The 17,085-nt window shown below is 47.1% G+C and overlaps 1 protein-coding gene across 2 annotated transcripts in view; it reads left to right on the top strand.

Moving 5' to 3' along the window:
- Positions 1 to 15,468: 15,468 nt before the first annotated feature.
- The window catches only part of PPL (periplakin), a 50,082-nt gene continuing 48,465 nt past the window's right edge, over positions 15,469 to 17,085 (top strand). The window contains exon 1 of one of the 2 annotated variants that reach the window (XM_083473598.1): positions 15,469 to 15,964. In XM_083473598.1, coding sequence (XP_083329724.1) covers positions 15,903 to 15,964 — 62 coding nt within the window. In that variant the 5' untranslated portion in view covers positions 15,469 to 15,902. The remainder of the gene's footprint in view (positions 15,965 to 17,085) is intronic. The other variant, XM_083473599.1, reaches the window with a different exon arrangement.

The following is a 17,085-nucleotide window of genomic DNA, read 5'->3' as shown; positions in this document are numbered from 1 at the left end:
GAGGAGAGGCTTGGAGAGCCAGAGTTGACCTCCTGACCTGAAGTTCCCTGCTCCTGGGCCTGATCCACCATACTCGGAAGGGCATTTGGAAGGAGCACTCAGCTTCATGAGTTTTCTTTCTTCATAACCAGGACATCTGAATGCATCTGACAGGGCAGCAGAGGTGGGTGCTGCCTCTACAGGCTTCGAGAGTGGGGGGGCTTCAAGAGACTCTTTGGGGCCTGATGCTGTCACCCACAGATTCAAGCTCTACTCTCAGGGATGGGCTGCGGATTCCAATCCATTGACGAGAGAGAGAGAGAGAGAGAGAGACGCAACACACGGGAGGGTGTAACCCTCTACTTTCTTTAGAGATGGAATGAGGGAGGGGTGAAGGCAACTCGGCAGGGCAGGCCCAACCTGTTCCTGAAACCCCAGAGCTGGTTCATCAAGGGAGAGGCTCTGCCAAGAGTCAAAGCTGGGAAAGTCAACGCTCAGAGGGAACCTGCGCTCTGTGGTCGGTGGCGGTTTCAGGTGTGCGAACACAGAAACGGCAGGCCCACAGACCTGCCCTGTCAGGAGGGCTTGCACCTGTACACCGACCAGAAGCCCAGGGAAAGACAGCGGCAACTCCCTCTGCTAGAGCACAGCAATGCCGTTGGAGGAAGGATCAGTCTAAAGCTCAGTCCCACTGTGGGGAAGTGGTTAGAGCAGGGGGAGAGAAGCCTCGTGTCCAGAGGCCAAATGCAGACCTCCAGGCTAGGGGCAACATATTATGCTGCTAGAAGCACAATGGGAAGTGCCACCTTGTCCTGCTCTGCTGCTTCCATTGGTGCCACCATTACCGCTGCTTCTCCACCCACCTCCTCAGCTGCTGGTGGAAAAGCAGTGCTGTCATCGTTCCCATTTTGGGACAAGGTCACCCCTGATTTGAGTAGATCTTGCCGATAGTGCATGAGATCTTGCACGCTCTTGCAAGATCTCATGCAATTTTGGATGCGATTTCAGTCAAAATTGGTGCTAACACTGGCGCTGCTTCTGTGCCGCCTTAGGGGCTTCTGCCACCTGAGGCAGCTGCCTCAGTCTGCCTAATGGCAGAGCCAGCTCTGCTCCAGGTCTCTCTGGGGTTGAACAATGCATGGATTCATAGAACTGTGGCATTGGAAGGAACCATAAGCAGACCCTCCAAGTGCCCCTATTTTCTAGGGACAGTCCCAGATTTATAGAATCCGTCCTAATTTCTGATCCGATCCTGGAATGCCACACTTTTCCTTAGGATATCCCTAAGGAGAAATGTTGGAGGGTATGGAGTTATGTGCCCCCTGAACCAAGGAGATGAGTAACTATTCAGCCTTTAGAAGACATCTGAAGGCAGCCTTGCATAGGGACATTTTTTAACGTTTAATGTTCTATTATGTTTTTATATATGTTGGGAGCCACCCAGAGTGACTGGAGCAACCCAGTCAGATGGCAAGCTAGAAGTTAATAAATAATAATAATAATAATTGAATAGGACATCCCTATTTTCATTGGAGAGTATGCATGAGCCTGGCTGCCGGATTAGGCCAAAGGCCCATCCAGTCTGCCCGTGGGAGTTCCTTCAATAAAGGGTGGGGACAAAAAGGAAACTAGCAAACAAAGACGAGAAGAGGAGCCAACATGTGCCGGAGTCTCAGCAGCCCATTTGTGCAGGCATTTAAAATCAGAGCGTTGCACCAGGTCTTTAAATTTCTTCTGCTTCGGACAATGCGGCACCAGTTCTGCCCACATAGCCCAAGTGCCAGAAAGGTGATTCACACTCCTCTTGAGGGATGGGTGAAATGAGAATGCCACGCATACCTGTGTGTCACGTGAAGAAGGAACACCCTGGGCTAACCAAAAGTGGGGTTGGGGGGGGGGACAGGGCTTGGCGGGGCAGGACAGATTCCTCTTGTACTTTTGACCGCCGAGGAGGTTTCTATTTTGGCAAGAAGCTCAGTATTGGATTAATAAGGTGCTAACCTAACAAAGGGACGTGGGTGGCGCTGTGGGTTAAACCACAGAGCCTAGGACTTGCTGATCAGAAGGTCAGCGGTTCAAATCCCCACGACGGGGTGAGCTCCCGTTGTTCGGTCCCTGCTCCTGCCAACCTAGCAGTTTGAAAGCACATCGAGTGCAAGTAGATAAATAGGTACCGCTCTGGCGGGAAGGGAAACGGCGTTTCCGTGTGCTGCTCTGGTTCGCCAGAAGCGGCTTAGTCATGCTGGCCACATGACCCGGAAGCTGTCTTCGGCCTATAGAGCGAGATGAGCGCGCAACCCCAGAGTCGGTCACGACTGGACCTAATGGTCAGGGGTCCCTTTACCTTTACCTAACCTAACAAAGGGTCATCCTGCAAATGAACAATTTTCCCCTACTCATTGCTAGTTGTTTCTTTAACAGCAATGGGATGGGCAGCGATCCAGTTGGCAAAGCTGGGGGAATGCAGAAGCAGCTGAATATGTGTCTGATAAAGCACAGAGCTCTTGTCTGCCAGAAAGGCTGGGTGGAGGCCCTCCTCTTTTGACACTCAGGGTTAAGTCCTGCTCAGAGTAGACTCATCGAAATTAATGTGCCGAAGTAAGTCTTGCCCTTTAACTTCAGTAGGTTTACTCTGGTTAGGACTAGCACCGGCAACAACCCTAAACATGCAGATTCAGGACACGTAAGTTGGCATATGCAAATGTGATGCAAATACCCGTCTTCTTTGGTTTCCTTTTTTGGTGATATGTTAAGTGGCGGCCCTCCTCCTTCTCCTGGTGGCAACCATTCAATTAGATCCCAGGACAGGGCAGGTTGTTCAGCAGGCTCCTCCATGTAGGCGGAAAGGTATTAAGAAGTAGGGGGGAAACACCCAAATTGTCAACAGCCAGCTGATATATAGCAGTTTGACTCGTTGGGAGAAAATACCTGTAAGTGACACACGGCTTATTTATGGCTTCCTGTCGCACGTCAGGGCTTACGTTGCGTGACAAGCGATGCCTGTTCACCTGTGATGTCAAGAGGCCAGGCGCACTGGTACCATGTTTTCCATGAACGCATGTCTTCTGGCGGCAGTCTGGTGGCAGTCAGTGGTACAAAGGGAACATCTGCATTTATTCCTCCACCCACTTTCCTCTCTGGCCCGGCCCATCCCTGGCACGTGGCCCCTGGAAGGTTGCTCTGAAGGGAATGCGGCTCTTGAGTTGAAAAATGTCCTTACACCTGGGATAAGTGCACAAGTCTTGCTCACAAACGTTCCTTGAAAAATGCAAGGGGGTTGCCCTCCTGCAAACTGCATATCCAAGCGACATAAGAACTAATTCCAGCTCATCCAGTGATGTGCCCATCTCCGCAGTGATGTTAGCAAAGAGCCTGTTTCTGGCTCCTCTCACAGCAGGCAGTTTGCAGCTAAGGGGGACTTCTCCAAATTTCACACCCCAGCTGATGTCATAGTTGCTCAGATGGGGGCCATGATCCTCAGGATATTTGTGTCATTTATCACGAACTTATTTAACATATCACCTTTGGCATACTTTATAAAGTCACTTATGCCGAAACAAAACAGGACAGGTCTCTGCCCTGATGACCCTACATTTCCATAGCAAGGGAAACAACAAAGAGAAGGAAGGAAGTGTTGGCAGAGGCACTTAAATCATGCTGAGGGAGTCCTGAGAGAAAATAAACTGGCAATACTTTACTAGGTGAGCTGAGGAAAAACAGCACATAATAAGAGGAGAAATATACAGAGAGGAGTTGTCTTTCTTACAAGGTTCAGGGCTAGTCCATAGCAGGAAGAGATACAGAGGAAAACTCACTCAGAACTAACCAGCCACTCAGAACTTGAATTACCTCAGTGGGGCCAATGTGGCTGGCTGTTGGGAACCACCTCTTGGTTGGCTAACTGTAAACAGAATTAACCCATTGGTTAGTAGCGGAATGATCCCTGGTGTTGTACTTCCAATAGGGAGAAGCTGGGATAAACCAGGGATAAATGTGGGCAAGTGTAGTCTTCCGCTCTGCTGGCAATGAGGACCAGAACCTCCATAAGGCAAGATGTAGTTTGAGCTTTGGGAGGGGGAGTTCTGAAAGAAGAAAGAGAGGTGGCCCCATCATGTGGGCATTCTGGAAGGACATTCCAGGCATGCAGACTAACAGAGGATGGAGCCCTTTAAGGGACTAGGGGACTTGGGCGGCTGAGGTGGTAGAGCTGGAGGATAGAGGGCCGGAGGTAGGAAATAATACTTACTTGGGAGCCAGTTCAATAAAAGCAATCTATGACTTTTATATCTGAGTGGGGTTGCCAACAGTTTTACTAGCCCGTGCTCCTCCACCTTTAGCAGCAGCTTCACCTGCAGATGTTAGCAGGCGATCGCATCCATCTCCCTGCCTGAAAGCTCCACTTGTCAATCTCTGCAGATAAAACTGCAGATTAAAACTGCACAGGAGCGAGCCAGCCTGATTCCCACCCCCATCAGTTGGCCACCCTATTTTCAAGGCAACACGATCCTTCCCTTCGAGCATCCCATGAACCTAAAGGACTTGATTAGTGTAATTGCTGCCACTTATTGCTGGGACACCAAAATTGGAGGGTGTTTGATTTTCTTTAATTACATCCGCTTTGCTCTCTCTCCTTGCCATAACCCTACAGTGCAGTCCCTGGGTGTCTAGTTGTTCGAGAGAGGGAGGAGAGGGAGGCTGTGTAATATTGCCTCCAGGGCTATACGCAAGCCGTTTGATGCTTGAGAAGATCCGCGTCAATTCATGGATCCAAATAGCCCAGAGGGATGTGGAAGGCTGCTGGGTGACAAGAGTCTTAGAACAGACCTCCCACACTGGGATGTGGAAGCTTGACATGTTTGTGTCTTTTAAGCATTCCAGGGAGCATGAAATACACCCGTCATTTAAATTTGGACTAGTTTTCTTGCATGCATAGAAAAAGAAGAACAACATAAAACACTAGAGGTGATAATTAACATAGCAAAGTTAGGATAATTGTGTTTTATCACCGATTACTAGAATTGTGAATGGTCTTTGTGCTGATTTGAGCAAACAGTTCAGCTTTAATTCAGGGGTGGGGATTCTCTGGCCTGGGGACTGGATGCAGCCCTCTCATCCTCTCTGTCTGGTCCTCTGGCTTCAAAACTTCCCAGCTACATCCCAACCGAGCCTCCTTTGCACCGGCTTGAATTTTCTGACCTGGCCGAAATGTGTCCTTGGCTCATGACTCTTGTTTCATTGGATTGGGGGTAAAGAGATGCGCATGACCATGTGCAGAAATAAACAAACAACAACAACAACAATAAATTTTATTTATACCCCACCCTCCCCAGGCAAGACCGGGCTCAGGGTGGCTAACACCAGGTAAAAACAATGGATTAAAATGCAACTTAAAAACAAGATTAAGTACAACATTAAAATGCAGCCTCATTTCAGTAGAAACTCAAATCAAAAACTTTTAGGGGATGAAAACGTCAAATCTTCACCAACTATCCAGACTGGTCCTACGTGGGCCAGAAAAAAGCCAGGGAAGTCCCCAAATAGGGGTTCCATCACAGAAGGAAAAGGAAAGTGGGGGAGGGGATCAAGTTGATTCCAAGCCAAAGGCCAGGTGAAACAACTCTGTCTTACAGGCCCTGCGGAAAGAAATCAGATCCTACTAGCCTACTGTGCAAAGGTGGCATGTATATTAATTGCCCTGCGCACTTTTGCTCCCCCACCACTATCACTGGCATGTGAGCCCCAGAAGGTTGCTGAGAATGGAATGTGGCTCTCATGCATGCAGCCAGCTCCTGGGGGCTGAGGTCCCTTCACTACCCCCCCCCGCAATATTTTTTTGAGAAGGCCAGATCCACACACACCCCAAAAAAGTTGATGGGCATTGCTATTCAAATGGTGAATGGGTGTCACGTCAAGTGATTGATTATACAAGGGAGGATTTACCTGCCCCCCCCCATATTTTATTCAAGTTAGCACCCCTGCCCCCATGCAAAACAGGGTATCCTACCCCAGCTTTAACTGAATTTTCACAGATGCACTTCATGGCTAAATGGCTTCACTTATTAATATTTTATTTCTTTGATTTACATACAAAATATTTTATACCACCCTTTCAACTGCCTATATACCACTCAGGGAGGCTTTCAACAATTTGAAATAACAAAGCAATAATAGGCATTAAACTACAATGAACAGAACAATCAACATATATCTTTTTATATTGCTGTAATGTGCCCCGGGACCTTTTGGGGAAGGGTGGGGAATAATAATAATGAGCAAGTTTTAAAATCTTTATATGAAGATTTCTGTCTAATAAATTTTCCTTCCGTGTCCAGATATACGTCTGTTTGTCTGTCTAAGCTAGATACGTTGTCCATTTTTTGAACCAGACTCTAGTCCACAAATTATATCAGTTTTTTGGGAATTGCAGGTGGATGGAATACTGTTTTGCTCATGTCCAGATTTTAGGCTTCCCATTGGGGTATCTAGTCAATCACTGTGAGAAGAGGATGCTGGACTAGGTGGGCTACTGGCCTGATCCAGCGGGCTCATATTACAGTCCTAAAAGTTTATGAAATCATTCCATGGTCTGAACATAAGCAAGGCTACCACCTTGCTGAAGCTAAGGTGCTCTGGGTCTGGTCATGCAGGCTGCGAGCTGTAATGCAAAACATCTGGGCAGCACCCGGTTGGCGAAGCCAGTCTTTGGGGAGGCCTGAATTCTTTTTGGCTGCAAATGTCAATGCATTGAAAGAATTTTCCGTTCACCTCTCAAGATTAGAGCAGAGAGGGAGAGGCCTGAGAAAAGGGGTGGAGGAGGGAGAGAGAGAGAGAGAGACGATGCTATGTATGAGCAAACCATGTCATGTTTCTGGGTTTACAGTTTGAATGTACAGCCAGGCGGTGGTGGGTAGAGCGGATCTGCAGCTCTGCTTTTGCCAGAGGGCATTATCCATGTGCTTCAGGGGAAGCAGTGGCAAGCAGAAGCTGCTATTGAGTAGGTGCAAAGCAGAAGGGAACCTAAGATCGTAGGAAGCTGCATAGGCGTTGCTGCTGCCCACCAAGTGGCGTGCCTTCCCATTTTCCTGGACCAGGAAGCATTAAAGACTACAAAGCCATAATGCAGTGCAACATAGCAAGCTGCCTTATACTGAGTCAGACTGTTGGTCCATATTGCTCACTATTGTCTGCGCTACCTAGTGGTGGCTCCTGAAGGCCCTACCTGCAGGGCTTGAACCTGGGACCTTCTGCATGCAAAGCGGGTGCTCTACCACTGAGCTATGCCCCCAGCCAACAAAGACACAGCCTCTCAGACCAGTGCCTCTCTTCAGAACACTGTCAACACAAAAAGCCTCTTTCTCCCCACCCCCACCTCCCTTCCCCTCCTGGGAAGCAGCTATTTCAGACAATATTTACAGATAGTAGAGAGAATTCAGGGCTGGGCAGGAGAAGGGTGTGAGATGCATTTCAAGAGAGAGAGAGAGAGAGAGAGAGAGAGAGAGAGAGAGAGAGAGAGAGAGAGAAAGAAAGAAAGAAAGAAAGAAAGAAAGAGGCAGAGGGTGCCAAGAAAATTAATTGCATAAGATGCTTTCTCTCTGCCTGGCCCCTACCAGCCTCCTGCAGCTCCCACAAGTTATGGTAGAAAACCACTTTTAGATCAACAAGTGCCGCACTGCTGGAGTCACCTGCAAAGAATCTGCTCACAGAGATGCCACAGGAGGAGACTGTCAGCGTGGCTGCCAACTTCACACTGGTCCAGCCAGTAAAGGCTTTTATGTTGTTAAGCCACCAACTTACTAGTCAGGTTTGGAAAAGCCACTGAACACATCAAGAGGGTGGGGGGGTTGGGTTTTGTTTTTAATGTAACCACAACAAATGCTTTCCAAATATTTATTTATTTATTTGTTTGGCAAGACTTAGACACTGCTTAATTGTAAAACAAAAACAAAACTCCAATGCACACTTTTTTTGGGCAAGAAAATTCTCCTAATATAATGAGTTTTCAATGTTGTTTTATTTCAGTTTCTATTTTTTTCAATCTTCAATTCAGTTCTCCCCATTTCTGCAGCAGTTCCCATTTCATTCTGAATCCTTGTGAAAATTCACCAGCATTTTAACATGACTTTCTCTTAATAAACAAATTTCTGTGTGCATTTAACTAATGTAAACATTTCTGCATGCAGCTTCTCCTAATACAATGCATTTTTGTATATTTATGCACACTGTCCTCCTAATATATGCAATTTTTGCAAATAGCTGTTTGTTTGGAGAACTACAGCGCAAAATTCGTATACTTGCCAATTTCGGAGGGTGGCTGTGTTCCACTTGTCATATCGCTTCAAAAAGTGTGGATTTGATAGATTCGCCTTTAAACGCGAACTGAATTGAATTTCTCCCTCCATCTGTACTCAGGAGAAGACAGAATGGGGCTTGATGCACCAAGATCGCAAATGAGAATAAGCCACTTTCATTATTTACTGGATCTCTGAGCATGACTGAGAAATCAGTGTAGTGAAATGCAGGTGTGAAATCTGGCAAGTCAGGACAACTCAGGAGATTAACTGGAGGGCCTTGGAAATCTTGGCACTGCCTACTGCCTTTCTGCTTTGTTAGAATTCTCTTGAGGCTTGTTCCATCTTGTTCCCATCTCCTCCCCTGCTTCCCAACCCCACAGGCCTTTTGTTTGTGAGTGTGTCTCCCCACACACTCTAGAACTGATGCCATTGTTGGCTTCAAACAAGACTCCCTGACAACTATGGAGTCCTAGACCATATTCACCTTCCCAGCTACTAAGCACACACTGAATTTCCCATGCTGCCTTTTTAAAAAATCACATGACATTATCCAAAATGTATATGTATCCTGTATTTTCATTATAAAATATCACCATCGGTCACATGGAAGCACTGTGTGATGCTTCAAACACTCACAACCTCTCCCAAATAATGCTGGGAACTACAGTGGTACCTCGGGTTACATATGCTTCAGGTTACATATGCTTCACGTTACACACTCCGCTAACCCAGAAATAGTGCTTCAGGTTAAGAACTTTGCTTCAGGATAAAAACAGAAATCGGGCTCCGGCAGCGCGGCAGCAGCAGGAGGCCCCATTAACTGAAGTGGTGCTTCAGGTTAAGAACGGTTTCAGGTTAAGAACGGACCTCTGGAATGAATTAAGTACTTAACCAGAGGTACCAGTGTATTGTTTGTTGACTATATTCATTATCGCAAATGCACATAAATAGCAGGATGCATGGAAGGGCAGCCGTGGTACAGGCCCTTTCTTTAAAATATAAATAGGAGTGGAGTGGCTGGGAAGAAGCGTATTTGCACATCAGTTCTTATTTTGATTAACCCTGTTGTCGTGAAATTGCACACTGAATTTCAGCACAGAGCTGGATGAAAGACCAGCTTCGGGCGTTGGGCCAAGGTGGTTTTTAAAATGATGAATTGATAGGAGCGATAAACAAGATGACATAATTAGAGTGCAGGATCAGCAGCCAGCACTCAACACAGGCCGGGGAGAATTCACAGGTCTCTCGTAAAAGCTCCAGAGAGAAGTTAAAATCAACAGACTGAGCCTGGGCACGAATATTTTAAAAAGAGAGAGGTGGCTGTAGGTTTTCTCAACATTATATCCTTTGGCAGGGCATACAAACTCCATCAACCTCAAGAGGACACAAGGATAGCCTTGCTAGATCAGGCCAAAGGCCTATCTAGTCCAGCATCCTGGCCTCAAAGAGGCCAGCTGGATGAGACCTCAGTGCAACAGTGCTCTACACACTTGTGATTCCTAGCAACTGGTATTCAGAGGCATGTTTCCTCCTGTGGGAGTGAGTTCCATAGTTTATCTGTGCACTGCACGAAGAAGTACTTTATCTGTCCTGAACCTTCCAACGTTCACCTTTGATGGATGTCCGTAATTCCCAGTCTTGTGTGAGAGGGAAAGGAAAACTTTGCACTTTCTCCATGCAACTCACAATTTTTTAAAACTTCTATCCTCCTACTTGCCCTTTCACTAAACTATAAGATCCCAAATGCTGGGATTTAGAAGCAGAATGCTGGGAGTTAGCGAACGGAATTAAAATGGGGAGAAGAGAAATATTGAATGGGTACTTCACAATGGAAGTAATACCTATGGCTGCTTAACGGGGGTCCTCTGTAAGACTAAGTTGAGGGTCTAAAATGGTGATGATGAATGATATCCAGGTGAGCAGATAGAGAAATCTTAGGGTGGGTACAGGTGCAGACATTACAGACTTACCCTTCATGAATTTGTCTAAGACTGTGTACATGCTTCTTTTTCCTCTGCATCCATTGCGCTCCCAACACTGGTTGGGGAAGTGGTGTGCACATGGCATTAGCCATAGTCCATATCCATCCTTTATCTATCCTGTTGTTTCTTATGTAATACCGGGTTTCGATGCACCCCTGCCAAACCACCTTCAATCTGAATTGAGAAATAGAACAACCTAGCTGCATTTTGTAATATGTGCACAGCCCTGGTCCTCTTTCAAAGCTATCTAAGTTGGTGACCATCACTAGCCATCAATAGGTCTTGTGGGAGCAAATTCCATAGTTTAACTTCTTTTGTCTATCTTGAATCTTCCAACATTCCATTTCATGGAATGTTCCTCAGTTCTAGTATGATGAGAGAGGAAGACCCTCCCTGCCCACTTCCTTCACACCATGCAAGTGATCTCCATTTTGCTTAATTTTGAAGAACAACGGTGAGGCTACTTTCCTGCTCCCCTGTTTTCCTGATCTATGTAGCCCTCTTCAGGGTACTATTAGCTCACTTGGAGGGTAGCAGTTCTATGCTGAGGTTCAGCATTGGAACTCCTAATTATTTTTTTCAAAAATACCACCAGGAGAGCCAGTCATAGATCTCCAATGCTGCCATATCTGGTTGTCCTTCAGATATTTATTTTTGAGGGACTTGGGCAAGGTGGTTATGTGTTCTATTTTAAAGCACTCGTGTAGTGGCCAATTCAGAAGTACAGAGTTCCTTCATGATAGTCATAGCCATGGCTCCTTATAGCCACACCCCTTTATAAAATTATACAACCTTCTAAGATTATACAGTAATCTTATAATTATACAATAATTATAATTGCAGATGCATTGCAATGATCGATGCAGATTTCCATGTTGCCCTTCAGCTACATCTACTGTTTACAGTGCACATACATAAACAAATTCTCCAATATCCAATATTGGCGTTCTCCAGTATCTTCTTCTGGAGTGACGTTAGTTTTGTTTCCATTGAAGTTCCATTGCATATAACAGAATTTGCTCACTATTATCATGAAACTGAACAACCTTCTCTTGAAACTGAAGCCAATTCTCAGTGGTTGACTCACCTCCTTTCACTCTGATAGGCTAAAGGACAAAGGGTGAGGAGACTTCTCAGTGCCTAAAAAGCTCTCCCTTCAAGCCAATTGGGCATCTCTGAGGCACTGGAAACATGGACCCCACCGCAGAAACTGTAATGAGTTGTTGACCCTCTGCAACCCTGAACCGCTACATCAATGCTTTAAAGAGAACAATTTGAACAGATATCAGAAGACAGTCGTCTGTTTGAAGATATCCTCTGTTTGAAAAGCTGTCTGGTCTAAGCCATGTTTAAAGATAACAAATCCTATGATGGGAGAGCAGAGGGCTTGAAGTAGCCCATGCACAGTTTATTTTTTTGACAATGTGTAAGTCTTTGTACTGGGGACGCGGGTGGCGCTGTGGGTTAAACCACAGAGCCTAGGACTTGCCGATCAGAAGGTCGGCGGTTCGAATCCCCGCGACGGGGTGAGTTCCCGTTGCTCGGTCCCTCCTTCTGCCAACCTAGCAGTTTGAAAGCACGTCAAAATGCAAGTAGATAAATAGGTACCGCTCCGGCGGGGAAGTAAACGGTGTTTCCATGCGCTGCTCTGGTTCGCTTAGTCATGCTGGCCACATGACCCGGAAGCTGTCTGCAGACAAACGCCGGCTCCCTCGGCCAATAAAGCGAGATGAGCGCCGCAACCCCAGAGTCGGTCACGACTGGACCTAATGGTCAGAGGTCCCTTTACCTTTACTATGTGTATTGCTTAGGTAGAGAACTTTAAAGCAGTGATAGGCAGAAGCTGGATCTACCGGTGGATCTTTGGTTATTTTATTGGCAAGGATTTCTGTATCCTAATTGTTTCGAAGCGGCAACCACAAAATCACCCACACCAAAAATTATACTGCTGAAAAGGAGACAGCTTGCTGCTGGGGTGGGTAGGGAATCAGCAACCAGGTGTGGATTTTTGTGTGGCAAGATTGTGAGCTCTTGTTCAGTTCTGGAACTCGTAACAATCATTTCTTGGACTCAGATTTTTCCCCCAGTGTGTTATAACTTTTGCACCAAGCTCTAGCTGGTGGATCTCACTTTCTAATACAAAACAAAGTAGGCCCTACAAGTTTCACCACTGCTGCTGCAAGGGATGTAAGTGCACATTAACACATTTGTAGACATGTCTATCTCCAAGACAAAAAACAGAGACAAAATGTGGACAGTATTTTACCATGATGGACAGGAGCCAGAAAACAGAGAGTGTTTCTGGTTAACAGGGACAGTTGGAGCATATGGCATGGCTGGAATCCTCTTTAGGCAAGTTGGCGCAGTGGTTAGAGTGTCAGACTAGGGGGCCACACCATAAAGATCCACACCATAAAGTACATTCAACACACATTTAAAGCACATAGTTTCCCCCACAGGAAGCATGAACATTGTAGTTTCTTTCTCAGAGATCGACAATTCACAGTAACCTTCACAATCAACAGTTCCCAGAATTTTCTGGGGGATGTAATGTACTTTAAATGTGCCTTGGATTGCTTCAGAGGTATAGTGTGGGTCTGCCCTAGAAGCTGGAAGACTCAGGTTCAAATCCTCGCCCAGCCATGTACCTTTCTGGATGTTAAGGGCTTTCCTCACTCTCTCTGCTTAACCCACCTCACAGGGTTGTTATGAGGAAAAAGTGAGGGTGGGGAAGAGAACTATGCATTCGCTTTGAGTTCCTGGGAGGAAAGGCAGTAAATAAATGTAATGAGTCAATAAAATATTTGTTTCCTGAACAGCAGATGCCCTTTTAAAAGGAGGTATTTGGACCCGGACAGGCTCAGAATCAAGGGTTTGGAAGTGGGTTTTTTCCTCCTCGGCTACTGTCAGGGGCTCAGGAACAGAGGCACAGGGGAGAGAGGAAATGGAGAGCGAAGGGGAAGAATCTGAGGGCAGCGTAGGGGAGTATGACAGTGACCCGAGAGATTCCATGAGCTTCTCCAGCGAATCAGAAGATTCCCAGAAGGAGGCGCCGATGGTCAGGGCAAGGGGGGTCCCAGGGGGGACACACCAGAAACAAGGGGCCAGCGGGGACGCCCAAAGCAGCAGCGGGAGATCAGGACCAGCTTCCCCACCAGAGCGTAGTGGGGGGGAAGAGTCCCATGTGTCAGGTCCAGCGTCTCCTCCAGCAGGGAGAGAAGATGAGTCAGGGCTGACCACACCTCCATCAGAGAGTGAGGGAACGGAAGGGAGGTCGGGTCCAGCTAGCCCCCCCGAAGGGGGAAGCAGTGACAGGAGCAGTGTAACGGTCAGGAGGAAGGTTTGCTGGCTGGGCGGGCGCGCCAAGTTCGAATGTACAGGCGTGTGGGACAGCAGAAAACCCGGATTGGGAACCAGGTCCTAAAGCCCGCCGGAGGCAGGGGGAAGACTCAGGGGACTCAGCGTCAGAAGAGTCTAGGAAGGGCGAGACCCCAGCTGACAGGCGGAACCAGAGGAGGAAAGAGCAAAGGAAGAGGTGGAGCAAGGCTAGAGTCTTAAACTGGTGTCTGGGGGGGAGGAGATTCAGACGGAGCTTCAGCGGTCTAGAGTTTCAGACGTAGAGCTGCGCGCTGCGGCTGTGGAAGTGAAACTGAACTTCAATAAAGACTTTTGTATATAACAACGAACCGGCGTTGGTCCTTTGTGAGCTGGGACCTCGGGCAGCTCTGACAGCTACATTTACGTGGTGTGACCTCAGACAGCTGAGGCCTCTGATCCTTGAGGTCCCAAACTGGGGGACATTGGTCATATCCCTTCTTCATAAGTGACAAGACCAAAGATGAGGTGGTGGGTGGGCTGTTAATTATTGCTCTATCGAGGTTGGAGTTACGCCTTGATGAGAAAGAACATGCTCACCAAACCAGTTTATTCAAAGGTGTGCTTTCAAAGTCACACCTGCCCTGTCACTGATGAGTAGAGAGAGGGAGCAGAAATACTACCTAGGCCTAACAGGGATGTTGCCTAGCAACCAAATGGGCCTTCTCCTGTAACTTCCTCCTGAGGTCTGGTGCAACCTGTGTACTTCTGTATCCACCCCAACAGGAAAGGGCTGGATTAACCTCTACAGGGACAGGAAAAGGCTCTCAAAAACAAGGGCTGTTCCCATCGCTTGGCCATCCTTCAAGGGCATTCCAGCCTGCCCCAGGCAAAGCCCAAATTGTGAGGTGCTGATACTACAGCCTGCCTTCACTGATCACCTGGCCACCCCTATTCCTGCTCAGGTCCACATATGGCTATCTTTACTAAATGGGGAGAAATGTGTGCTCTGCATGTGGTCAGAGGCACTCTAGTTGCTCTTGTGTGCAGTGGCTTGAGTTTTGAGCTTGGACTGGGACAAAGTTCCCAGCTCAGCCGCAGATCTCACTGGATGGGCTTGGGCAAGCCGCTACCTCTCGACCCAGCCAACCTAACAGGGTTGTTGTGAAGATAAAATCAAGTAATGCCTTGTACTCTACACTTGACAGAATGGTAGGGTATTTTGCCAACTCAGATTAATGTGATAAGAGGCATCCATTTAATGCATGGCTGAGTACAGGCATAAAAAAGGGGGGGAGCTCTGGGGCTAAAATTAAGCCCTATCTAAGGTAACTAGATTCAAAAGCAGATATGGTTCCTTTATCTTTTACAGTTGCCTAGCCAGGGAATGTTTGCCAGTGAAGCTTGTCATGCAAAACTTAGAAGAGCTACAGTCGCTGGAATTCCCTCCATGATACAGATAGGGCTGCCATCTGATTAGGGGGGGGGGGGACCAGCCTGATCTGCTCTTTGTGGCCTGAAAGGCCATTTGATCCACTGAAATCAACAGGAGAAGCTTTTCAAGGCATGAAGGAACTAAACATTATCACCAGCTAATGCCTACTGATCAAACTGTCCTTAAGGCAGTTTCAACATTGCCAGCCATAAAAACAAAACAAAACAAAACAAAACAAAACAAAACAAAACAAAACACTACTCCCCTCTCCTCCTCATCCTCGGCCTTTAACAGCAGCTTTGGGTGCATGAATTTAACTGGTGAGGTTTTCCCCCAGCCGCTTATTTTCCTGTTAGGTGAAAAAGCTTCACTTGGTGAACTTATACCTGCTGAGCTGCTGTTAAAGTCAAAGGAGAAAGGGCTGAATGGGAAGTATCTTGCAACCCTCGTACACTGCCAGTGACAGAAAGATGTGCTAGTCATAGGCAGTCATAGCAACAACTGATCCCGGCAGAGGCTGACGAGGAAATAATGGCCTAGACTGGCTCCGCCTGGGCCCATGACATGTGTGTGGTAGGTAAGCACCACCTCCAGGGGGAGGAGGTAACTCCCAGTTCGCTTGGCCTGGGAGAGTTGCAGTTCCTTTGGCAGAAGTGCCAGAGAAGCAGGACTTGAGGTAGCCGCAGAGTTGCTCTTTCTCTCTCCCTCTCTCCGTTCAGCAACTTTTCTTAAAACTGCAGGATCTAGCATCAAAAACAGACACCAGCAGCTTTTCACCAGGGGGAACAAGAAGAGCTGTGTGACAGAGCCTTGCCGGTTCATTCGTTTTAATTTTATTTTCTTTGGACTTCCACTGGAACGAGATTCCGTCGGCACTTGCTGAACCCTGGGGTTAACATTATGCATTCCCTGTTCAAGAAGAGAAACAAGGGGAAATACAGCCCGACAGTGCAGAAGAAAAGGTGAGCGTTGCACTCTGTTTACACATGTCGTTTGACATACGGATCCTGCTCCTGACGAGGCAGCTTGTGGGGAGGAACAAGCAGGTGTGAGCCGTGCCTGTACAGTTTCAGATCTCCAGGGCAGCCCTGGAGCTGTCGCCTAGATTCTCCAGGGCTGTATGTAGCTCAGTGGCAAAGAATCTGCTTTGCATTCAGAATGTCCCAGGTTCAATTCCCGGCATCTCCAGGTAGGGCTGGGAAAGTCTCGCTGCCTGAAAACTTGGAGAGCCACTGCCAGGAAGTGTAGACAATATTGAGCTTGATGGACCAATAGGAGAGACAGAAGGGCCATATCTTAGTGGTACAGCATCTGCTTTGCACGTTGAAGGTCCCAGGTTCATCTCCAGAAAGGGCTTGGAAAGGCTCCCCAACAGAAATTCTGCAGAGCTGCTGCTGGTGGTCAGTGTAGAGAATATTGAGCTATAGATGGACCAATGGTCTGATTAAGTATAAGGCAGATTCCTATGTTCCTATCCGGACTTTCTACAGTACATACCTCTACACTGTGATCCAGTGTGACAGGAGCATCATTTTGCTAACAGCTTTCTTGGCATATATCCACTTCATTTCTGTTTTAAAATGAAACATGTGCAGAATCCAGCCTGCCACTAAGATGCACCCTGTGCCCAGTTTACCTTCACTACTGCCACCCCAAATCCGGTACCTGGGTAGGTGGATTAACGAGCATAGCTGTCAACTTTTCCCTTTTCTTGCAAGGAATCCTATTAGGAATAAGGGAATTTCCCTTTAAAAAAGGAAAACGTTGACAGCTATGTTAACGAGTGGTGTGCAACAGGGACTTTGCACATGTTCTATAGCATTTCTGTGTTGTATTACTCGTGTCACTGAGCCCTTGTACTGAAAGCAGGTTTGCTTTTGTTTTGTTTTGTTTTGTCTTGTTTTGTTTGCTGTCTGTGTTCCTGTGTCTTGCGGCAGCAGCAGCTTGAAAAGGCAGATATTTGGAAAGCTGCCTTTACCTGGCACAGAGATCAGATGACAGAGAAAGCTTTTCCAGGTTAATTTCTGTGTGTTTGGTGGTTGCTGAAGAGGGCAAGTGAAAGAAAGGTCCAGAAACTTGAGTT

Source organism: Podarcis liolepis (genome assembly GCF_965112155.1).
Source record: "Podarcis liolepis genome assembly, chromosome: 14".
Classification (NCBI taxonomy): Eukaryota; Metazoa; Chordata; class Lepidosauria; order Squamata; family Lacertidae; genus Podarcis; species Podarcis liolepis.
Note: the sequence above shows the minus strand (reverse complement) of the source record. Positions and strands in the feature narration are given on the sequence as shown.